Source organism: Crinia signifera, chromosome 7, assembly GCF_055691185.1.
Source record: "Crinia signifera chromosome 7, ASM5569118v1, whole genome shotgun sequence".
NCBI classification, from domain to species: Eukaryota; Metazoa; Chordata; class Amphibia; order Anura; family Myobatrachidae; genus Crinia; species Crinia signifera.
In genome coordinates, this window is record NC_139223.1 from 152,748,313 (window position 1) to 152,774,344 (window position 26,032).

At 43.3% G+C, this 26,032-nt stretch overlaps 1 protein-coding gene across 7 annotated transcripts in view; it reads right to left on the bottom strand.

Moving 5' to 3' along the window:
- The window catches only part of PKP4 (plakophilin 4), a 247,002-nt gene that overhangs the window by 117,273 nt on the left and 103,697 nt on the right, over positions 1 to 26,032 (bottom strand). For 6 of the 7 annotated variants that reach the window (XM_083154013.1, XM_083154010.1, XM_083154007.1 and 3 more), the window contains exon 3: positions 18,183 to 18,295. The exons of the other annotated variant lie outside the window; for it this stretch is intronic. In XM_083154013.1, the coding sequence (XP_083010139.1) occupies positions 18,183 to 18,295 (113 nt within the window). The remainder of the gene's footprint in view (positions 1 to 18,182; positions 18,296 to 26,032) is intronic. 7 annotated transcript variants of the gene reach the window in all.

The window sequence follows — 26,032 nt, forward strand, 5'->3', positions numbered from 1 at the left end:
CGGCAACCTGGGTAAATATACCCTCCCCCATTCACACCAGCCAGGTCCCCGGGTTGAACCCGGGAACAACCCTGCTACATAGCAGGGTTAGATTGCCGGCAAATTAGCCCGGTAATTTGTCCCTGGAACCTGTCACACCAGCGCTAGTACCGGGTTGTTCCCGGACTCAACCCGGAAATTTAGGCTGGTGTGAAAGGGGTATTAGTAAATTTCCCCCTATGAGCAGGTCATTGATGATCACTAAAGCAGAACGGACGGTGTAACATAACAGCATCACAAGACCAATGACCAGCAACCAATAAGCGGTGGTGTAGTACAGGAAACCCATTGAGAAACCCTGGCCTCTCGCCACACACACAGAGCATCAGCTGATTATGACATTGTGAACTTTCAACAACCTGCAAACCACACAATAAATAGTCTGTTAAGTTCCTTAGAAAGATAGAGGTATGAAAGGGGACGCATGAAAAGAAACATGTTTTTAATACTTATGACTCCATGCACTAATGAGGTCTTAAATACAGTTACACGAAATAACTGCACAGTAACCCAGACCTGTTACAATGTTGTAATTCACAGTCACACAACTGCACAGTAACCCAGACCTGTTACAATGTTGTGATTCACAGTCACACATCTTAATGCAGACAGGCAACACAACACTGCAAAATCATTTTCTGCAACCAGAGAAGCCAATGGAAGCAAACATAGAAGGGGTAAATTGGGGACATATACTGTAGTATATTCCAAAGCACCTAACCAAATCCTATAGAACAGGCATGTCCAAACTATGGCCCTCCAGCTGTGGCAAAACTACTAATTAGGGAATTCTAAAACTATGGCAAGGTATGCTGGGATGTGTAGTTTCGGAGGGCCATAGTTTGGACATGCCTGCTATAGAAAAAAAGGCTAACACTACTGCACACCTTGATGGGGAAAACTCAAGTGTGTTGCACGCTGGTGGCCACTAGGTGGTGCCTGTTTGGGAGTGCACAGCATTCCAGTGCTGGCATTCCGCTTGTTGTTCTGTTATTGTAATAGGCTGGTCACTAGAATTGGTTTATTAATCTAATCTGTGCTCCATAATCTGAGTAGTTTCTCTGGTTAACACCTTAGATAAACAGTTTTAGAATTCGGCTGGCATCTGTAACCATTGCACAGTTACACGCTGACATCAGGATCCTGGTCAGTACAGCATAAACATTAGGCATAAGAAACGTATGGATTTTCCCATCACGATACAAAGAACTATATCACCTCAACACCAGCAACTGAAACATTAGAGCAGTACCTCCAGCTGAAAAGTACCAACAGGATAGATTAATATTAATTAATCTTACATGAGTTATGTTTTTAAATACAGTGTTTTGTAATGAGGAATGTGAATTCTATAGATTTGCACCAATATACAATGGTGCATTGAGCGTTTTATAAACCTTGAATTTTTTCGTGATATAAGGCAACTGGGAGGAACAACAACTTTGCTAGCTTGCACTGATGTGCGACATTTGTACATCTGAGTGTGGCAGAGTCTGAATAGGATCACAGAGCTACGACGCAGTGGCTGTGTTTTTATCACACCAAGTTCTGTTTGGCTTAATCTGTAACTAAAGGGGTTATTCGCGGTTGTGTGAATTCGCAAGGCGATTGATTATCGAACGACTCGACTCGATCAGCCGTCTTTATCAAAGAGTTGTGAAAAGGTCAGAGTTACACACAGACTGGGAAAATCATTGGATGGCGAGAGAGTTGTGAATGGATTTGCAGCTGGCAGCAGATTAGCGAGTCATTCGCACAGCGCGGGTTTTCAGTCTGTCTTGGTGGCAACTATCTGATCGCAGCATCTGTAAATTCACACAGCAGCGCCAGGTCTGAATTAAGCCCCTAGTCCAAGGGCGACCAAACCGGTCCTCAAGATCTACCAATGGTTCATGTTTTCTGGCAACCTGTGGATCTATAGTAGGAATGAATGCAGCATGTTTTAAAATGTGACAGTTAGTAATGACTGCAGCTGTGCACCAGCTAGGTGATCTGGGAAACGTAGACCGTTGGTAGATCTCGAGGACCGGTTTGGCCTCCCCTGCCCTAGAGTTTAAAGCGAATCCCTGTGCAGCTAACGGGCATTATTCAGACCTCATTGCTGGCCTGCTATTTGTCTGGCGCCGATTACTTAATTGCAGGGTTCTGTTATGCCGATGCTAGTAGTAGCCCTTCTCCCGATGTATGTGTGTGCGCAACTGATCGTGCCAGGGCTGGAATGCCCATTTTGTGAATCTTTAAACGTAACAATCCCACTTGGGGAATCTTTAGACGCTAGCATCGATAGCACCATCAAAACCTTCAGCTGCCAGATGCTAAGTGCAGGATCTACCTACACCCTTGGTGGCTAACCTTGACACGCCAACTCTTCAACTACACATCCCAGCATGCTCTGAATCAGATTTAGCATGGCCAAATAGCAAAACTGAAGCAGAGCATGCTGGGATGTGTAGTTCAACAACAGCTGGATTGTCAAGGTTAGCCATCAAGGACCTACACGGGGCCTCCAATGTAAGCAATGAATCATCTGAAACGACAAGCTATTTATTTACAGTTTCTTATATAGCGCAGCATATTCCTTTGCGCTTTACAATTGGAACAGTGATTAAACAAACTGGGTAGAAACACACTGACAGAGGTAGGAGGGCCCTGGTCGCAAGCTTACAGTCTATAGGACCTATGAAACACGCTTGTACAGTCTATAGGACCTTTGAAACACACCCATAGACCATTCGCCTGACTGTGCATACAACATGGGACAAAAGTGCAGTCTCAAAACATCAACCAATTGTATGAATTGCAATTGGCGCCGATTACTTGATTGCATGAATATCTGCATTGTGTGCAACTCATAACCCATGTGTGTTTTGCATTAGTCTAAAGCAGTGGTTCTCAAACTCAGTACACCAAATAGTTCCCATCTTACAGGTCACCTAGAAGGAGCACAGGTACATTACAAATGGTCACATTTAAAAAAATCTACAGGTGACCAGGAAAACGTGATCTTTTGGGCGGACAGAGTTTGAGAACCAATGTTCTAGATTGTTTTAATTATGCTTAAAGCCTCAGAGTATCAAATGCCTCCTGAGGTTTAAAAACTGTGCTGGAATATCGAATACGCTTTAAAAAGATCGAAGTTATGCACAAAATGTAATAAGTACTAGGGAATGTTATCTTGTGGCTTGTTAAACCTCAGCCAGTCTAAGAACCACATGGAAAAAGGCTGAGGTATAAATAAAAGTTAATTATGTGTGGTTTAAAATAAACTTTCAACTTAAGTTATTTCCAGATCTCTGGAAAAAAAAACATGTATTTATCAAGAAAATAATAATTCTCCTCATAAGTCCCATTAAGAAAACAGCCATGTTTTAAGTTACGGAATTTGAGGCATTTAAAGTCCTATATCCTCTTGTTAATCAGCGACTGGTTAAATGGTTTCTGAGCGACCATATTGCCTGGGTTTTTGTATGTGCATCGGGCGATAGCTTGCTAGAGTGCACTCCCGCACCAGCCCTTTTTAGTTTTGGCTTTTTGAGGTAAAATTGCTGGTTGCCGATAAAAACAGGACACTTTAGCGATATGGTTAATGAGCAATATTAAGCAAAAATCGCTCAGCAAGTTATCTCCAATGATGAAGCTATAGCAGTCCGTTTTTACATAGGTCTCAGTGCATTTTGGTCTCCCGTAAAATGGCCGGTCACACCATCACTTCTAATTTTCCACTTTGATCACCGGACTTAATCTATATGAATGAGATAGCAGATTATTAATTCACTATATGCCAACGACTTAATAGAAAAATGTAAAATTCATGGTTCTTTTCCCATCTACAAGACAATGTCTCCTATTGGTTTGATTATGTTCCGGCTCACAGCACAGATAATCTCTGCATACATTCCGGGCGGCTCAGATGTTGATTTATCCAAACCAGAACACTGATCACAGTCAATGTGAAAGGATATAGCTGAGGTTTATTAAAATGGTCCGAGCTGTGAGAAGCCAGAAATGTATGTAAAAAAGGTGGGAGCGAGAGTGGGTCTATTAGAAAAGCTGCACTAAACGGACTCTCTGTACGTGTCTGTGCCATTCCCTGCTTAACAGCCAGCGCCTGTTTCCCTCCCACACACTGCGCTTCCAGGGGCCGAGGATTAACATTTCAACGAAGCTTTCGTTTATAGACTATAATGTGTGTTATGTATTCAGATTTATGTACATATAAGATGTGTTTTGATAGACTGCTATGGAAAGTGCTCTGTGATGTTCCAAATCCACAGTCAGCTGCCTGAATGTGACTAAATGACCCATCTATAGCCTATGGGGAAGGAATCGCTAAATAGAGGAGACAAGAAACCCCAGCATCGCCAATGCAAGTTCTCAAATCTGCAGAGGGGTAGGTACTGACATATAAGTCGTTTAGCCAATATAGGACACCTGTATAGCAAAATGAGGTGTGTCCCTGAGCTAAATATGGAACTGGACTAGAATGCTTTCTATAGCCTTAAATGAGTCATTAATAACATGTTTCAGGAGTGTAATAAAACCACAATTCCACTGAGGTGAACTGCAAGTCTGCATGGGTATGGTCAGGTTCTCACTTGTGTTTGATTCATGTTTTAAAACACCAGCGAAACCACATGATGGATGTAGATGCCTCTGTTTACAAGTGTCTGTGAGGTCATTGGAGTCTTTCATCTCTCTCAAATCAGTAAAGGAGCCCATACACGCTCCGTTTTTAAGCTCCGTTCTGTACTTTTAAAGTACACATCGTATCGGATCGCATCCCTAGTGCATGCACTGCGATCCGATACGATGTGTACCTAGTACAAAAAGTATGTGCAGCACATACTTTTGGTAACGTACTATGTGATGCGCGGGAGCGCACATCGCATAGTACAGAACGGAGCCGGCGAAAATGGAGATTGTATGGGCTCCTTAACTCTCATTACAATGGACCGAACAAAGCACGCAGTGATTAGAAAGGGGGACAGTGCTACTACAATTATTTATTATTGGTTTTTATGTAGCGCAGCAACTTCTGTTGCGCTTTACAATTGTAATCAGTGATACAACAAACTGTATTTACAGACAGTTAAAGGTAGGAGGGCCCTGCTCACAAGCTTACAATCCATAAAATGCTCCCTTGATGCATCATAAATATATTGGCACAATGCTTTGCCGATGATTGTGTCAGACGATTACCAAAAATCCAACATGTTGGGAATCCTCAATCCACCGATTCCAACCAACTAATAATTGTAAACCGACCAGTCAAGGATTTCTAACATTTTGGATTTTTGGCAGTCGTTGGAAAATGAAAGATTGGAGAATCTCCCAATTGATGTATGGGCCCTAGCACTCATTCTTGTGGGTCAGGGGCCTGGTCACCTTGTGCAGGAAATGGGTAAGAGATTAGACTTCTGCCAACTGGACAACGCATACAAATACACTGGCATCTATCCCAGGTCCTGTCAAAGTACACAAACTTTAACATATATTTTTACCAGCAGCTCTATTATAGAAGGTAAATAATATTTTCATTACCGAAATCTTTTAGACAATCCCCTGCATACATAAGCCGTAAACACCTGGGCAACTTACCAAGGATATGGGATTTCTTGAACTGTAAAAAAAAATTTTTTCCTTAAAATCGAGCTAAACTACATTTTAAAAAAGTCAGTAAAAAAGATAATGGCCTAAAAAACAAAACTATTTAATTTAGAATAAATAGTAGGCTAGTCAATAAAGATAGTATCTATGAAGCAGTGATAACCCTTTGAGTCCCAAGTGAATTTGTCAAAATTGGTGTAAAAATTGCCAAGCAAACATTTTATTCACCATAATGACCTGCAATATTTACCTTTTATCGGAACTATAATCTTTTTATTTTACATGTTTTTATTTGAATTTATATAACAAATAGGAATGTCGCTGGCATTTTTAGCGGAAATTTCAAAACATCTCACAGAGATGTTGGCACTCAAAGGGTTAAGTAAATTAGCTGGAGAGGTAAAGCTGGATATAAAATATTAATTTTAATCTGAAAGAGATTAGTTCCCATGTAACTCCAAATTCCATAAATCTCAATAAAATTAAAAATACCTCAGGAAGTTCGTTTAAGTGAAATGCTCTGTGGGGAGGGGCCACTAAAAAGGGGAAGATATTAAAAGTGTCCCCCTTTCAAGTACTGTAAGTGAATGCACAAACATCCCTCCCTGTAATCTTATACATACACCGTCAACATCAGGCCCCATGCAACTCATCAAGCAACTTTTGCGTTGCGTTTTAGTTGCAGCCTAATGCAACTAGGATGCACCAGGAGAATGCTGATGAATTTGATATGCGACATTTGTATTCAATGTTGTATTTAAAGCAACTGTGCTAATTAACTTTGTTACCTCCTGGGTGGTCGGATAGTTAGACATAAATTATGTAGCACAAGTGAGGTGTTTTTACATTGCTTGTAGCAGGTTCCTCTGAAACATGTTACAGGGAACACTGGGACCAGGATAGCCTGCTTCTTATAACATACACTACTAAATAACTGAATCTTATGAATGTAAACTTGTCTCAATAAAATTATTATTTTACTTATAAGGCGCCACAAGTGTTTTGCAGCGCCGTACAAAGGAACAGTACAGGGAGACCAAACACAGTAAATAAATAACAGAAATAGATTACAGGAAAAATGTGTGCCCCAGTTCTATACACATTACAGTTTAAAAGTAGGTAGTGTTAAGCTGGGTACACATATATACAATCCAACCGTTTGGCCGACTGTACTCCCGTCGGACCGTCCACAAACAACAGCCGATCACGCGCGTACACACCTGTACAATTTTACTTGCGACGTCCGATGTACTCCCGTCCAAACAGTCGCAAGAAAAAGATTGTACCACCGTACACACTCTCTCGATTTGGGCTTTTGACACGATATATATGAACAAAATTATCATAATGGGCTGGGTTAAGGGCATACCAAAACAAAGAGGCGTGAGTACAGAACCTAAACAAAAGTGACGGGGTACGCGTCTACTAAACTTCAGTATAGAAATGCCGGTCTGGTCCCGCAGTTAAATTTGAGAGGCACAAGCAGACAGACAATAGCCCTTAAAATGGCCAAGGATAATACAAGGCACAGTTGCTAATATTTCAATATGCATTACATAATGTGACACACACGGAGCACCAAACTTCTATAAAGCCGGGTATGCGACTAGTCAGTTTGCGGTAGTCACCCTGCCAAACTTCTATAAAGCCGGGTATGGGAGTATAGTCAGTTTGTGGTAGTCACCCTGTAGTCGCATACCCGGCTTTATAGCAGTTTGGCAGGGTGACTACCGCAAACTGACTAGTCGCAGACCTGGGTCAGCCCTGCCTTTCCTTGTTGATATATCTATCTATCTATCTATCTATCTATCTATCTATCTATCTATATATATATATATATATATATAGATATCTATAGATATATATATATAGATATCTATATATATATATATAGATATACATATATATATAGATATATAGATATATATCTATATATATCTATATATCTATATATATATATATACATATATATAGATATATATATCTATATATATATATATATCTATATATATAGATATATATCTATATATATATAGATCTATATAGATCTATCTATATAGCTTGGAGGGGGTAGAGGGGGGAAGCTGTCCCCGGGTGTTGTGGGGGTAGAGGGGGGAAGCTGTCCCCGGGTGCTGCGGGAGGAGGGGGGTCCCTGCGGCTACTGAGTGGAGATGGGGTACCTGTCAGCGGCCAGCCTGACACGGCGCTGCCACTGCTGTATCTCCCCCGCTGCTGTATCTCTTGCGGCGGATGGCGGTGTCGGCGGTCAGTGTCGGCGGTCCCTCTGGCGCAGGGGAAAAGACCCTATGATTGCCGGCGCTGCTGTATCTCCCCCCGGCGGCCGGTCCTTGCGGCGGATGGACAGTCAGTGTCGGCGGTCCCTCTGGCGCAGGGAAAATAGTACTATTTCTTTCCCCTGCGCCAGAGGGACCGCCGACACTGACTGTCCATCCGCCGCAAGGACCGGCCGCCGGGGGGAGATACAGCAGCGCCGGCAATCATAGGGTCTTTTCCCCTGCGCCAGAGGGACCGCCGACACTGACCGCCGACACCGCCATCCGCCGCAAGAGATACAGCAGCGGGGGAGATACAGCAGTGGCAGCGCCGTGTCAGGCTGGCCGCTGACAGGTACCCCATCTCCACTCAAAATAGGGTCTTTTCCCCTGCGCCAGAGGGACCGCCGACACTGACCGCCGACACCGCCATCCGCCGCAAGAGATACAGTAGTCACCCTGCCAAACTGCTATAAAGCCGGGTATGCGACTACAGGGTGACTACCGCAACTGTAACTATTGTAGTTCATTATTTCTATAAAGCCGGGTATGCAACTTGTCAGTTTGCGGTAGTCACCCTGTAGTCGCATACCCGGCTTTATAGCAGTTTGGTGCTCATTATGTGCATGGCGCCACTCCTCCATATACACGGTGCTGCTGCTCCCCATACACTGCACCACTTCTGCTCCTGTGACCCCCTTAAGCTGGGTACACATATATACAATTGTCGGGCCGTTCTTCCGTTCTGGGTCGGACAGCCGTTCAATTGTATATGTGTGTACACTGTCCCGTACGAGCGATAAACGGCAAAAAACTGTCTTGTCCGTCCAAACTCGGTCGGTCGAAGGTTCTTTGCAGTTTAATTTTCATCCGACAGGACGGCCTCATATCGGAATAAAAGTGCAGTGTGTACGCACGTTCGATCGATATGCTGCCGTCCTTGCGACTATACTGCCAAAGCTGGAACGCCCATGTGGGCGTTCCATAGCTGCATGATCTCTCCTACAGCACATATAGACTGGTTATGCGTCTAAACTTTAAGAAGCCGCTTAGAGATATAGAGAGCAGCGGTTAAATGATCATTAGCCGCAGACACAAATAGAATCAATTGTGGACTCATAATAAAGATAAATATACAAAAATCTGGATATCAGTCTACATAAAAAATTCTAATAAAATCAGCCAAAAATCTGCCAATTCCCTAACAGCCTGAGACGGAGGAAGCGGCAGGGGAAGCTTAAGGTAGATTTACAGCATCAGGAAAGGCATTCAGGATCGTCCTGCCCGCATCCAATTAACCAGATTTAAGTCAGATGGCTGCACTAACATCCTAAATTATCCCTCAGCATACAGCAGGTCGCCCCGTGCCCCCTCTGTTATATAGCTAAAAATGGCCCTGGGTGGAAATATTACTGTTTTACAAGCACAATTACAATTACCGCTAAACCCATCCACGGCTGATACATAATGCGCCCAGCGCACTACAGTCTTCTTCAGCGGCGCGGAGGGAGGGGTTCATCTTGTTTGCAGCCCAGCTTTCAGAGAGATTCATTTCAATGGACCTCAAACAGCAGCAACTTCAATTTCCAAAGGGAACGACACATGCAGCGTTTGGGAACCCCAGTAAAATCCCGACTCCCAAAAGCCCAACCTGCACCAGCCCTGGAACTCTGACTCCTCACACAGTAGCTCTGCAGCTGCACCACGCACCCACCAGCAACACTGTACCCATAGGCATGGAGGGACAGGACAGCCCGGGTCGCGCGACTTCGCCCGCAGCTACAGTATGAATCCCTGGCACATACATGACTAGGGGACACTACCATGCCTCACACAGGGGACCTGCTGCTCCTTGACTCGGTCAGTAAGATCCACTAGATCCAGAGGGGGTTGCAGCACTGGTACCAGTCAGACACATCCAGATCCAGGCACAGAGAGAGCGACTGCAGCAGCGCTGCCGGCTGACTAAAGTTTACACGCATAACCCGTCTACATAGAACTTTAGTCACCCTGCCGGCTGACTTATATATATATGACTATCGGCATGGTGACTAAAGTTCTATGTAGACGGGTTATGCTCCAAAAACTGTGGAAGCCCGTACAGAGCTACTGTAGACACAGATATTAATAGCTGGAAACAACTGTTGTGTAACAAATAATCACTCATATCACACCAGTGAAGGGAATTAATAATTGAATGACACACAAGGATTTGCATATGACTGAGTATGGATGCCAAATTATTCCAGACAAAGGATTAATTACTAAAGAAGGAATTAATGCATTCACATGTACACCTTAAATCAAACTGCCTATATGCAAATAAGAAATAATATATGAAACAAAATAACTTCACACATGGTCTTTTTAAGAGAGAAGCTACCAGAATACAGCCCCAAATTACCTGTTTAAATAAGAAAATATTGCTCTCCGAGAAAACTCTGCTAACTCCCGTAAGAAGCTTAACCAATGAAGAACTAACCATAAAACAGTTACATTGTATAACTGGCAAGCAGCCCAGAAAACATATCAAAGATTCATGATATAAGCAGAACTGAAAAAGATACAAAGTACAAAAATATATTGAAAAAGATACTGTACATAATTTCTTACCAGCGCTGTTGCTAGACTTGATCTAGAGACCAGACTGACAGGCTCATAGTCCCTCTATGCGGATGCCCTGCGCACCATCTACCGTCTCCCCACTCAGTGCAGGCACAGGAGGAAGAGCCCCAGGTCAAGGAAGGAGAGGCGCAGTGTAAGGGGGTCACAGGAGCAGAAGTGGTGCAGTGTATGGGGAGCAGCAGCACCGTGTATATGGAGGAGTGGCGCCATGCACATAATGAGCACCAAACTGCTATAAAGCCGGGTATGCGACTACAGGGTGACTACCGCAAACTGACAAGTTGCATACCCGGCTTTATAGAAATAATGAACTACAATAGTTACAGTTGCGGTAGTCACCCTGTAGTCGCATACCCGGCTTTATAGCAGTTTGGCAGGGTGACTACTGTATCTCTTGCGGCGGATGGCGGTGTCGGCGGTCAGTGTCGGCGGTCCCTCTGGCGCAGGGGAAAAGACCCTATTTTGAGTGGAGATGGGGTACCTGTCAGCGGCCAGCCTGACACGGCGCTGCCACTGCTGTATCTCCCCCGCTGCTGTATCTCTTGCGGCGGATGGCGGTGTCGGCGGTCAGTGTCGGCGGTCCCTCTGGCGCAGGGGAAAAGACCCTATGATTGCCGGCGCTGCTGTATCTCCCCCCGGCGGCCGGTCCTTGCGGCGGATGGACAGTCAGTGTCGGCGGTCCCTCTGGCGCAGGGGAAAGAAATAGTACTATTTTCCCTGCGCCAGAGGGACCGCCGACACTGACTGTCCATCCGCCGCAAGGACCGGCCGCCGGGGGGAGATACAGCAGCGCCGGCAATCATAGGGTCTTTTCCCCTGCGCCAGAGGGACCGCCGACACTGACCGCCGACACCGCCATCCGCCGCAAGAGATACAGCAGCGGGGGAGATACAGCAGTGGCAGCGCCGTGTCAGGCTGGCCGCTGACAGGTACCCCATCTCCACTCAGTAGCCGCAGGGACCCCCCTCCTCCCGCAGCACCCGGGGACAGCTTCCCCCCTCTACCCCCACAACACCCGGGGACAGCTTCCCCCCTCTACCCCCTCCAAGCTATATAGATAGATCTATATAGATCTATATATATATAGATATATATCTATATATATAGATATATATATATATATAGATATATATATCTATATATATGTATATATATATATATAGATATATAGATATATATAGATATATATCTATATATCTATATATATATGTATATCTATATATATATATATAGATATCTATATATATATATCTATAGATATCTATATATATATATATATATATATATATAGATAGATAGATAGATAGATAGATAGATAGATAGATATATCAACAAGGAAAGGCAGGGCTGACCCAGGTCTGCGACTAGTCAGTTTGCGGTAGTCACCCTGCCAAACTGCTATAAAGCCGGGTATGCGACTACAGGGTGACTACCACAAACTGACTATACTCCCATACCCGGCTTTATAGAAGTTTGGCAGGGTGACTACCGCAAACTGACTAGTCGCATACCCGGCTTTATAGAAGTTTGGTGCTCCGTGTGTGTCACATTATGTAATGCATATTGAAATATTAGCAACTGTGCCTTGTATTATCCTTGGCCATTTTAAGGGCTATTGTCTGTCTGCTTGTGCCTCTCAAATTTAACTGCGGGACCAGACCGGCATTTCTATACTGAAGTTTAGTAGACGCGTACCCCGTCACTTTTGTTTAGGTTCTGTACTCACGCCTCTTTGTTTTGGTATGCCCTTAACCCAGCCCATTATGATAATTTTGTTCATATATATCGTGTCAAAAGCCCAAATCGAGAGAGTGTGTACGGTGGTACAATCTTTTTCTTGCGACTGTTTGGACGGGAGTACATCGGACGTCGCAAGTAAAATTGTACAGGTGTGTACGCGCGTGATCGGCTGTTGTTTGTGGACGGTCCGACGGGAGTACAGTCGGCCAAACGGTTGGATTGTATATATGTGTACCCAGCTTTACACTGCGCCTCTCCTTCCTTGACCTGGGGCTCTTCCTCCTGTGCCTGCACTGAGTGGGGAGACGGTAGATGGTGCGCAGGGCATCCGCATAGAGGGACTATGAGCCTGTCAGTCTGGTCTCTAGATCAAGTCTAGCAACAGCGCTGGTAAGAAATTATGTACAGTATCTTTTTCAATATATTTTTGTACTTTGTATCTTTTTCAGTTCTGCTTATATCATGAATCTTTGATATGTTTTCTGGGCTGCTTGCCAGTTATACAATGTAACTGTTTTATGGTTAGTTCTTCATTGGTTAAGCTTCTTACGGGAGTTAGCAGAGTTTTCTCGGAGAGCAATATTTTCTTATTTAAACAGGTAATTTGGGGCTGTATTCTGGTAGCTTCTCTCTTAAAAAGACCATGTGTGAAGTTATTTTGTTTCATATATTATTTCTTATTTGCATATAGGCAGTTTGATTTAAGGTGTACATGTGAATGCATTAATTCCTTCTTTAGTAATTAATCCTTTGTCTGGAATAATTTGGCATCCATACTCAGTCATATGCAAATCCTTGTGTGTCATTCAATTATTAATTCCCTTCACTGGTGTGATATGAGTGATTATTTGTTACACAACAGTTGTTTCCAGCTATTAATATCTGTGTCTACAGTAGCTCTGTACGGGCTTCCACAGTTTTTGGAGCATAACCCGTCTACATAGAACTTTAGTCACCATGCCGATAGTCATATATATATAAGTCAGCCGGCAGGGTGACTAAAGTTCTATGTAGACGGGTTATGCGTGTAAACTTTAGTCAGCCGGCAGCGCTGCTGCAGTCGCTCTCTCTGTGCCTGGATCTGGATGTGTCTGACTGGTACCAGTGCTGCAACCCCCTCTGGATCTAGTGGATCTTACTGACCGAGTCAAGGAGCAGCAGGTCCCCTGTGTGAGGCATGGTAGTGTCCCCTAGTCATGTATGTGCCAGGGATTCATACTGTAGCTGCGGGCGAAGTCGCGCGACCCGGGCTGTCCTGTCCCTCCATGCCTATGGGTACAGTGTTGCTGGTGGGTGCGTGGTGCAGCTGCAGAGCTACTGTGTGAGGAGTCAGAGTTCCAGGGCTGGTGCAGGTTGGGCTTTTGGGAGTCGGGATTTTACTGGGGTTCCCAAACGCTGCATGTGTCGTTCCCTTTGGAAATTGAAGTTGCTGCTGTTTGAGGTCCATTGAAATGAATCTCTCTGAAAGCTGGGCTGCAAACAAGATGAACCCCTCCCTCCGCGCCGCTGAAGAAGACTGTAGTGCGCTGGGCGCATTATGTATCAGCCGTGGATGGGTTTAGCGGTAATTGTAATTGTGCTTGTAAAACAGTAATATTTCCACCCAGGGCCATTTTTAGCTATATAACAGAGGGGGCACGGGGCGACCTGCTGTATGCTGAGGGATAATTTAGGATGTTAGTGCAGCCATCTGACTTAAATCTGGTTAATTGGATGCGGGCAGGACGATCCTGAATGCCTTTCCTGATGCTGTAAATCTACCTTAAGCTTCCCCTGCCGCTTCCTCCGTCTCAGGCTGTTAGGGAATTGGCAGATTTTTGGCTGATTTTATTAGAATTTTTTATGTAGACTGATATCCAGATTTTTGTATATTTATCTTTATTATGAGTCCACAATTGATTCTATTTGTGTCTGCGGCTAATGATCATTTAACCGCTGCTCTCTATATCTCTAAGCGGCTTCTTAAAGTTTAGACGCATAACCAGTCTATATGTGCTGTAGGAGAGATCATGCAGCTATGGAACGCCCACATGGGCGTTCCAGCTTTGGCAGTATAGTCGCAAGGACGGCAGCATATCGATCGAACGTGCGTACACACTGCACTTTTATTCCGATATGAGGCCGTCCTGTCGGATGAAAATTAAACTGCAAAGAACCTTCGACCGACCGAGTTTGGACGGACAAGACAGTTTTTTGCCGTTTATCGCTCGTACGGGACAGTGTACACACATATACAATTGAACGGCTGTCCGACCCAGAACGGAAGAACGGCCCGACAATTGTATATATGTGTACCCAGCTTTAGGTACTACTAGGGGCTGGTAGTCAAAGATGGACACTGATTGTTTGAGTATAGTACAGCTGTGATTGACATGGTGATGATCACCAAAAAGTTGGGAATCCGGTAGGAGTTTACAATATTTATTAATTAAAGCCAGTTTCTTGCCCATGCAGTTCCTATATTATAGGTCACCGGTCTTCAACCTGTGGCCCTCCAGATGTTGTGAAACTACATGTCCCAGCATGCCCTGACCGTTTTGGCATGCTCTTATAGGAAAAAATGTGGCAATGCATGTTGGAACATGTAGTTTCACAACATCTGGAGGGCCACAGGTTGAAGACCCATGCTATAGGTCATTGATCACCACCACAAAAACACTTTTCCTTATAAAATCCATGAAGGAACAAATGCATTAATCGAGAGCCTAAAATTCCAATACAGCTGTTACCAAAATAAACGTTCCCTTCTCATTCCATTACAGACAGCTGATTCCCTGCTCACACATTTAGTGCAGATACCGACTGCAGTCATTTAAGCTGCTTATAGTATTTTTAGAAGGACAGCATTTCATGACATATTTAAGTATATTCTATTTAATAATAGATAAATTATTAAATATACATTTGCCATTCACTAGACCAGCGGTTCTCAAACTGTGGGTCCTGACCCCAAAGTGGGTCCCGACCTTCTCAGCATGGGGTCGCGACTCCATGTTGCTGACTTTTCTCATCTCAGTCAGTGATTCGAGGAGTCTGAAACATCTGTTGAATTGTCTGTTATTTTAGACTCCTCCCATCATTTTGTGACCCCACAATGCCGCCATGTATGTGCTGTCTGCTGACTACACATGTGATGTGATTACCTTCTGCAGTAACTTGCTGGGGTCCTGGAATTATTTTTATTGTCTGATGGGGTCCCAGAGCAAAATAGTTTGAGGACCCTTGCACTGGACGGTCCATTAAGAACAGGCATGTCCAAACTGTGGCCCTCCAGTTGTTGTGAAACTACACATCCCAGCATGCATAGCCATAGTTGTATCATTCCCCAATTGCAAAACTGTGGCAAGGCATGATGGGACTTGTAGTTACAGAACAGCTGGAGGGCCATAGTTTCGACATGCCTGATTAAGAACCACTAATCTTACATGGACACATCTGCACAACTTCATACAGTTCTCTGTTACCTGTACTTTGATACAAACTAACCAGATCTTGACCCATCTACAATGTCATTTGTTACAGGACTAGTGTAATAACACAGGGTACTCTTTACTTAGAAGGGCGCCCACGATTTTGATCGTGGGCATCGTTAGTAAAAAATCTCGGGCATCTCGGGCATTGAATGCACTAAAAAAAATCGGGTGCGATCAACCGACGAGATGCCCGAGATTTCCCATAGGGAACAATGTTAAATGTCTCAATTGACCCAATTTTCCTGTTCAATGCCTCAATTGACCCGATTTTTCCATAGGAAACAATGTTAAATGGGCCACAGAGGCCAAATAGGCACCCTGAAGTGTATAATGGCCACCCGAATTGTTAACGCCACCCCACGATCAACGTCAACCCGATGCGTGGCGAGCGCAGCGAGCCCGCGAGGGGCGGCAGTACGCGTCCTACGACCTTTTCATACCCCCACTATCCACGTCGGCGTGGAGTTGAGAATAGAAAGTGTGGCGAGCGCAGCGAGCCACCGAGCCCGAAGCGTGGCGAGCGCAGCGAGCCCCGCGAGGGTCCGCGGACAGCTGTGAAGCCCGCGAGGGGACGCGGATACCTGTGAAGGTGCTCGCTGCGCTCGCCACGCTTCAGGCTCGGTGGCTCGCTGCGCTCGCCACACTTTCTATTCTCAACTCCACGCCGACGTGGATAGTGGGGGTATGAAAAGGTCGTAGGACGCGTACCGCTGCGCTCGCCACTCTTCGGGTTGACGTTGATCGTGGGGTGGCGTTAACAATTCGGGTGGCCATTATTCACTTCAGGGTGCCTATTTGGCCTCTGTGGTCCATTTAACATTGTTTCCTATGGAAAAATTAGGTCAATTGAGGCATTGAACAGGAAAATCGGGTCAATTGAGACATTTAACATTGTTCCCTATGGGAAATCTCGGGCATCTCACCTGATTTTTTAGTGCATTCAATGCCCGAGATGGCCGAGATGGGCGCCCTACTAAGTAAAGAGTACCTAATACCACTTTCACATTGCAAAAACCTGCTTTCAACCCGTTTTTCTAAACGTGTCTTAAAACTGGTCAAAAGCCAGTTAAACCCCTTTCATATTGCATGATGTAAAGGTATATTGCAGTTTAAATACCGTTTTGTACCTTTCAGATTCAACCCGTTTCACCCATAGAAAGCCATACAATGTCATTTTAAATGTTTTTTTCCTGCTTGTGGGCGGGGATCAAGTGTGGTTATCATTTATAGCAAATACCGTTTCTGAGCTGTTCACACCGCAGGTGAAACGGCTCAGAACCGTGTAGGATCCTCCTTTTAACACGTGTCAAAATGCCGGTTTTCTGTAACCGGTAAATTGACAATGTAGCTTTCACATTGCTGCTGGAAACGTTTTAAAGCACTAAAAAAACGGCAATATACCGTGTTACAGCTGCAATGTGAAAGGGGTATAACACAGTATGTATCCAACAAAGGCGTACACTTGATTTATACAGTAGTGCAGACCCGGATCATATTTTGCCATAAATATGTCTGTGTTCTAAGTGACCTAACATGGGCCTAGGTCCCCATAGGTAAATATCATTCAAAAGAGCTGCTTAATAGAGATGGGTCGTTCGAGAACGAAGCGGGTCTTTTGAACGGTTCCCAGAAAAGACTGAGGGAGCTGTCGATCCCAAAAAGGTGATCCGTCGTTCTTTTACTTTCAGTTTCGTTTTTCATTACAATGCATTTGCCTATGCTCAGCACTGCCACCCGTGGCAGCTGAGATGTACTAACTCTGGAGACTGAGTTCAGTGCTGCTACTGTAAGTAAAATAAATAATAATAAGGCTGCTGCTGCTAGGGATGGCCATCGGTGCAGACGCCATCGATGGCGATTCTGCACCCAGCCATCGATCTTTACTCGGTTATGTATGTTCTTATTTGTTTAGCTCACGGTTTAAAAAAAAAAAAAAAAAAAGGTAAAAAAAAATGGCAATAAATGATTGTAAAACAAATTATGCTTCGTTATTATAAAATTACCCCTTCTTTCAAAGTGAATCGTTGTTCCGCCCAAAAGATACGGATCTTTTCACTGCCTGATCCACTGGATCCCAGCTCTCGCTAGTGACCCGTTTTGCCCATCTCTACCTTAATATCCTTAATCTCAATAATCAGTAAAAAAAAATACATTTAATCAAAGAAACACCACAAATATCTACCTGTGATAAATTGTAAAGCATTGTTTGGAGAATGAAAATGGACCACACAGGATAAATGGAAATAGCTACTGGGAATTCATATACAGTATCTGCTATGTGAAAGCTGCTGCATTAGCCAGTAAAATCCCCCCAATGAGTAAGTAGATCACTGCATAAACAGGGAAATAAATTATACACAGTGGCTGGTTCGCAGGAATGGCTATTTCACAGTATGGGAGCAAATAGAGTCATTAAAATCTGTACCTTACGCTGGCGATGCTTGGCGACTCCGCTCCCAGCCTGCATCTTTCTAGTTGATTGGCAACAATTTGTCTTTCCACCTCCAGCTCTCTGGTGAGCCGTTCAAATTGCAGCTCCTGGAATTTCAAGAAAACGAAAAAGAAGCTTCAGGTGATCTGCAAATACGTGGATTCATGCAAGGACAACCGGAGGGGATAAACAACCACCCGCTGTTTGTGAGGGGCCATACCCCAGATATCTGCACAGTGGCTCAGAAACCAATTTATGATCATTTTTTAAATAAAATGATAGAGTGCTAACACAGGTGCTGCAAACTGTCCATTCACAGATCCCTACTGACCTTTATCTGCAATTCACAAACACAGGGGAGTTACAGCAACTCTCCGTATTTAACATAATAACCTACTGACACATTTATAGCACTGTGCTGTGCAGTTTTTCACCAAAAGAAATACTGGGGAAAAAAATAAAAAAATTACTTCTATCTACAATTAAATCTTTGCAATGATAATTTATTTTATACTTTGCAAACAGCTGCTGCTCTATTGGCGGGCAGCACTGGCAGAGAGCACTTCTTCAGAAGGAACAACAAAGCCCAACTAGGGTGATCTGGTACTTTATCTCGCTCGATCATTCATCTTGATCTAGCCAATGTACACCCCGAGTAAAAGCTTGGCGGATGGAGAAGAACACGCTCATCGTTACAGATCTATCATCTCTGTGTTACACATGACCTCCACCAAAGAAAAGGTGACCTCCATATTCACTAATGATCAGGACTTGTGTGGACTGCAGCAATGCTGTATTTTAGGCACTTCTTGCACTCTAGGGAGTACGGTACAAAGGTCTTTCTCCTACATTCTTCCCTTTTATATGGTAAACTCAATCAGATCCCAAATGTTTGAAGGGCAGTATAGAAGATGAAAGCAAACTTTTAATAGGCTCCCATGGACAAACTCACAACATTTCTTTCCAGTGGAAGTTCCCACTACTGACCTATCTGATCTCTAGGGTAAAGGTGCCCATACACTAGTATAGATTTATCTTCAGATCTGGCCTGTTTGGAACAAAAACATGGTTATGGATGAGTGACAGTTTGTCAGTTTTTCAGCATTTCCAAGCAAATGGTCAACTGTCATTTGCTCTCATCCATAACCATGTTTTTGTTCCAACCAGACAGATCTGCAGATACATCTGCATGTGTATGACACCTTTACATATATACACACACACACACACACACACTGTAAATATTGTTTTGTCTGTGGAGAGTATAATGAGGTGTAACTGTCATGGTGCTTGAGGACGTTCAGTATAAAGCAAACTGATGTACAGGAGGATAATGGAAAGTAAACAAAACACTTGTTTAACCAATTAAGTATTAATCAATACATTACATTAAATTCCCTTCTGATCCCATGTCCTAAACAGAGGGTACTTAGTTGTGAGTACATGGTGCAAAGTTTATAATGTTCTCTGTGTATTAAATTCTGTTGCAATATAATCTTATGTGCATAGACTGAAATCATTGAGCAAATAAAAAGGGATTTAAATGTCTTATTATTGTCATGACATATCTGGACTGGAATTTAAGAAGAGAGGAAAATAAGGGGGGGGGGGGGGGACACCTTCTAATGATCTTTCCCATTCGGCATATAGTCGTCCCCCCCACCCCATACAAAGGAACATTTGCATATAATCAGCGGCACTGGTATAAATCTCCACCCACTGCTGTCGCTGATTCATTCATGTGCAGCCTGGTGCTGGGGAGAGATAGCACAAATCCGGCTGCCTTCGCTGAAGCTTAAGAAAGGCCAAACAATATGGTACGCAATATTTTATCCAAATGATCTCCTGCCATCACACAACATTGCAGCGTTTAGAACCACAGGGTCATTTAAGGATCGTTGCACAGAAAGCATTAAGGATCTTGTCAATGAGCTGCTTTAACAAACATTAACTGTGTAAACAGTCTGGGATGATAATGAAGTCTGTGAATATATATTTTATACATACATACACACACACACACACACACACACACACACACACACACATATATACACACACACACACACAGACAGACAGACACACACACACACACACACACAATGAAGCCACCAACTTTATAGCAGTAACATAATATGAATCCTTAAATCATGCTAAAGATAAATATAATCAACCATACTTTATGGGACATCACGAACGGTGTAGTGGTTAGCATTACTGCCTCACAGCGCTGAGGTCATGGGTTCGATTCCAACCATGGCCCTAACTGCGCGGAGTGTGTATATTCTCCCCGTGTTTGTGTGGGTTTACTCTGGTTTCCTCCCACAATCCTAAAAAATATACTGGTAGGTCAATTGGCTTTCAACAAAATTAGCCCTATAATGTCTGTGTGTGCGCGTGTATATGTGGTAGGAAATATAGATTGGAAGCTCCACTGGGGCAGGGACTGATGTGAATGTTCAAATATACTCTGTAAAGCGCTGCGAAATATGTATGTGCTATATAAGAAACTGGGAATTAATAAATAAATAATTATTCTAAATTCCCCTTTGGCCTTGTGTTTGAGGATGTGAATGTTGGTGAGTGCCCACTATATAACCGGATGTATATATGGGCTGGCACTCTGCACAGATACCACCGTATTGCCTGCAGGTGGGAGGTACAGTTAGGGTGGCTGCCCAAGTAACATTAAAAATTATTGTATTTTCATCCACCTGAAACAAGCTGTTCTATACAGACTGCAGGGTGTGTCAGACAGGGTTTTCTGACAGCTACAGAAGTGCTATAGCAGTAGCTTATTGACACTACATTAGAGTGGAGTTATTGACCGCAGAAATATGTAAATGGCTTCCTCCCCCCACAGATTAATTATGCATCCTCATCAAGTACATTAGCAGCAATGCAGCTAGATATGGAAAAGATACATTTCCATATTTTATACAGTTCACATGTCTCCTGTGTGGTTCTCTGACAAAAATGTCTGCCTGCGGCGTTTGCATGCAACAGGTACAGCACAACCTGTCCCTGCAATGCAATCCGCTACTGCTCTGAAGTGAGCCTGCTCGACATAATGACAGCAATAAAGGGTTATGCCGAAGATTTATTTTAAATCGATGAGCTAGAGTGTGAAAAGGCCAATACTATCTGCAGCAAAGGGTTACGCAAATGCAGATTGAATTCTCAACCTTGTCATTATGAATATTTGTATCCATACTATTCATGTACCACAGGGGGAAGCGAGCGACTTCATTATTTCCAAGAGGTATGCATGGGATGGCACCATATCAGCAGCGCTTGGTGTGCTGAACAGTTATGTGCACCGTGTCTGTGTGGCTCGTCACCATTTTGGGCAAGGATCAAGCAGGATAAGTTAATAAAAAACAACAACAACAACAACAACAACAACAACAAGCGTATTTATACCCCTTTCACATCGCACTTTTAAAACGGTATATTGCCGTTTTTTTCCCTTTTTAAAACGTTTAAGGCTGCAGTGTGAATGCACCACAGCCGATTTACCGTTTAAAGTTAACTGGCATTTCGAACCGTGTAAAAAGCAGAGTCCTACACGGTTCCTTGCCGTTTTTTCTGCAATGTGAATGTGTACAGTTTCACTGAAACGGTATTTCAGGCAAAGAATAGAGCTACAGAGCACTGATAGGCTGTCCCCTGCGTGGTACTTTACACTCACGGTCGGTAAGAGAATGTCAGTCAGGTTACTGTAGATACGGCATTAGCTTAAAAAGTGATTACACACTAAATACAAATATAAAGTATAATATGTTATAATAAAATTAACAGATGTGCACAATTGTGCCGGTTTCAGTCATCTACAGCTGGCGCAAGTGACGCTGCGTTACGGGTATAGCCGCATAACAATGTCTTTGTTTTCCCATATTAAAGATGGTCGCTTCGACTCTCTATAGCGTTGTCGTTGACAACCAATTACATTTCTGAGGAAGAGACACGGGGTGTCTATCCCGGAAGTTCAGTAATATTGGCATCGTCGGGGAAAGTCGACTCACAGTCTCTGGTCACGGTGTTGGTTGGTGTCGTTCGTTCCTCCTGAAGCCCGTCTCCCGGTCACGTCGCATCCTCAGGCCCGATCCCCGCCCGTCTCCGTGTGCGCCCCCTACCTGAGCAAACCTATGAGTGTTTCACTGGTTGTCATCCGGCTGTAGCTTGCGGAGCACTCTCCCCTACCATTGGGCTTCCAATACCGTGCCGGTAAGTAAGCACACAAAGCCCCAACATACCGCTGATGGCAGCTATGCATCATATCACCAGTGTTATGCCTTGCCATAGCTTCTGTCCCATGCACTTGTAACCTGCATTTAAAACGGTAATCTGGCCACTATTAAGGCTCTGACCCGTTTTAATTACCGTTTTAAAATACCGGTTTTTAAAACGGGTCTGCGATGTGAAAGTGGTATTAGGTTGCCATGAAAGGAGGTTTCAAACAGCTGAAATAAATAATTTATTGCAAATGCATTTGTAGGTTACTATAAATAATACTGTAATACAAGCATTGATCACTATGCATATAGCAATTGCGAGGTAGACATTATTTATACCACATACAATACTACATGGAGAGGAGGAGCAAGGATGATTGTGATTAGCAAAATAAATGTAAGCAAAATTGTTGTTCAGCACCATTCGTTCTAAGCTGCAAATTGCATTAAATAAGCTTAAGGGATAATATTGGGGGGAGCGCAACATTATAGTTCCCCAACAAGAAATCCCTGTCAGCCATTACTAATGTTTTTCAATGTTTGACTGCGACTGTCGGTAACGTTCCCAACAGTTGGAATCTCGGATAACCTGACGTCAATACGACTGTTTATATTCAATGTTACAACTGTTGTACACGTTCTGAAAGTCGAATTACATACGTATTGTTGAATGCCACATGTATCTGGTAGAAAACGGCAACCCAACAGCCGTTAAGGCACAGATTCCACTTTTTCAAATCTGGCAGTGTTCAATTTGCTGGGAAATGACCCCATTCAAGACACACCACAAAGTGAAAGTAGAAGAGAAGATAGGTGTGGACAAAGGAGCATGCAAGAAGAATTAATTTCATTTCCTTCAGGGTGGCCCTCTCAAAATAATGCTTGAACCCCCATCTTATACCCACACAGGTAACAAACAAGCACCTACTACAACTCAGACATAACTCAATGTTTCCTGGCACAATTATACTGGTCAGTGGTATTCAGGTGATCAAACGGTGACAATTGAGAATTAAAGGGGCCTACACATTGGGCGACACAGCTGAGCGATCTGAGCAATGTAGATCGCTCTGCAAGATCTCACAGCACACAGCGCTGTGTGTGGAGCAATCTGCCAGGGCCAGTGTTCTCCAAAGGGAACACTGGCCCTAACCGTCAATCTCACTAGATATATCCTGCATGCAGGATATTAATCACCAGGCGATAGCAACGTATAGGGCCACAGATATCTATGGCCCCCTACATATGGAGTGACGCATTAGGGGCATTTCTGAGTAGATCACTTAGAAAATGCCATGAAATTGCCCTGTGTAGGGCCCATTAGAAGCCGTCAGCCACATGCTATTAAAGACCCTAAATACCAGTATTGTAGTAGTACCCAAACTTATTTAAATCACAGCACCCTAGTGAATTTAATTTTTTTTCCAAAAAAACAAAACAAAAATTAACTATAATGTGTTTATATGTCATCCTTACATTTAGTTTAGTTACAAGAGCCATGATTGGCAGACACCACCTATGAATTTGCCTATTAAATTGTCCATAAATAATTTGAATTGGTCCTGGACCACCAACTGAAGGCACACTTGCAAGTGTCTCGAGGCACCCCAGGGTGCCACAGCACAGAGATTGGGAACCGCTGCAGTAGTGTATGAAATAGTGGTTGATTTAACCACAGGACAGCACTAAAGTAATATAAATATACTTGAACCTTGAAACACAACTGCAAACGATGAAAAGCACCTTTATACACACAATTCAGCATTTAATTGACATTAAATCCCTTTTCTTTCCACGTCTGTATTGTATGTTTTGTAGCGGGAGACTGCATCTGATTTACAAAGCCTATGTACATTAGTTACTCCCTTTCTTGTACTACAAATGACCAGAATAAAATAGTTGCTTGCCATCTAAAACACCAGCCTTGTACACCTGTTCTGCACGTCCTTGAAAATGCACTTGATACAGTAGCTCAGATTATAATGCGCGCCGCATCTACATGATTGGGATAATGCTAATTCACAGAACACCGCACCGTCGGGTTTTTTCTCAAGTAATCATTTAAAAAAACCGTATCAAGATTCTTTTTTTTTTTTGTTAATCCTCAAAAACTCATCTTCTGATTCAAAACACATACATATAAAATATACAAACTGCACAGATACAATCATGTAATCATAATTAGCCTGCAAAGCTTGTACCAGACTGCTACGTACGATACTAACTCTTTATGTTATTAGGCATGTCTAGCAGCCTTCTGTTCTTACGCGCTGTATTTCAGGGTATTTGACAGATGGCAAGCTAAGAAACTAATTCAAAGTGTCACAAATACAGGTATATTTCTCTGTGAGTATGTCTCTTCTCCAGCCGTAATCTCCAATAATAATTAAATCCCACTAAAATAAAATTAATTAATAGTTACATTTCCACTAAAATGATAAAACTAAAGCTCTCCATCTCGTTATCGCGCCGACGTTATCAACAATATGGTTATCTTCAAATTTCAAGCATATGGAAAACAAATCTTATTTTATTTACAGCCCGGACAGTTAACCACTTGTTTCATTAAGTCTCCTACGAACTACTAGACCTAATTTCTAGCGTACTACCATGCCGCACCACACCGAGGATGTTCATTCATTTGGAATAGCCTCTGCTTCAGTAGAGCTACACAAAATACTCTAGGTAATGATGGCTAGAAGGATGAATATCTAGGCAAGGAAATTAAAGTTCTACCAATATAGAGCAGTAGATATAATATATGCATTCCTGTGCATAGCCGCCCAATAGGATTAATCAGAAGTTTACGGAATGATAAAGATCCCACGTGAACCCAGAATTTTATTTGGTTATATACATTGGGGCCACTACAGGAGGTTAGGCCTCTTGTCTTACTGGCTGGACTTCCCAGTCGGGCAAAATACCCAATGTGCTGGAATATCAGAGTGTCTTGCCTGCACTGTACAAGGTACACATAAACCTACTGTGGATATCCTAGAATATGGTAAAAAATTAGACAGCACGATATAACCACAGAAAAACACACCTTGTCCATCTCCTGTGAATCCAATACTTGGCAGATCCGTGATCGCCCCTCCAAGGGTCTTGTACCAGTTGTAGAATTGTGCTGGCTGACAATACACTAAACAAACAGCGCTTCATAGAGAAACAAAAATACCAATATCCCTGAAAGCTCACTTACAGGGCACATTAATCTGGAAAGATTACACACACAGCTCAACGTTTGCAGATTAACATGAAAATGCTAGACTGAGAACGAGTCACAATGTCTGGCCGTAGAGATCACCAGTGATCTACCAATGGGATCTTCATCTCAAATTTACAGTGGCTCTCTACTGTGAACACTGCCTGAGGAATAGGACAGCATCTAATATAGCTGTAGGAGACACTTGGGGGGTGGGGGGTGTATTCCTTATCCGATATGCTCGGGACCACAAGCATTTTGGATAAGGGATTATTATGGATTTTGGAATTTAACTTTTTTTTTTAATATTACATACTCACCCGATTCCCTGGCGGCCTCCCCGATGTCCTCGGATTTGTCTTCAGCGTCTTCCCAGGTCCCAAGGATGCATTGCACATGTGCCG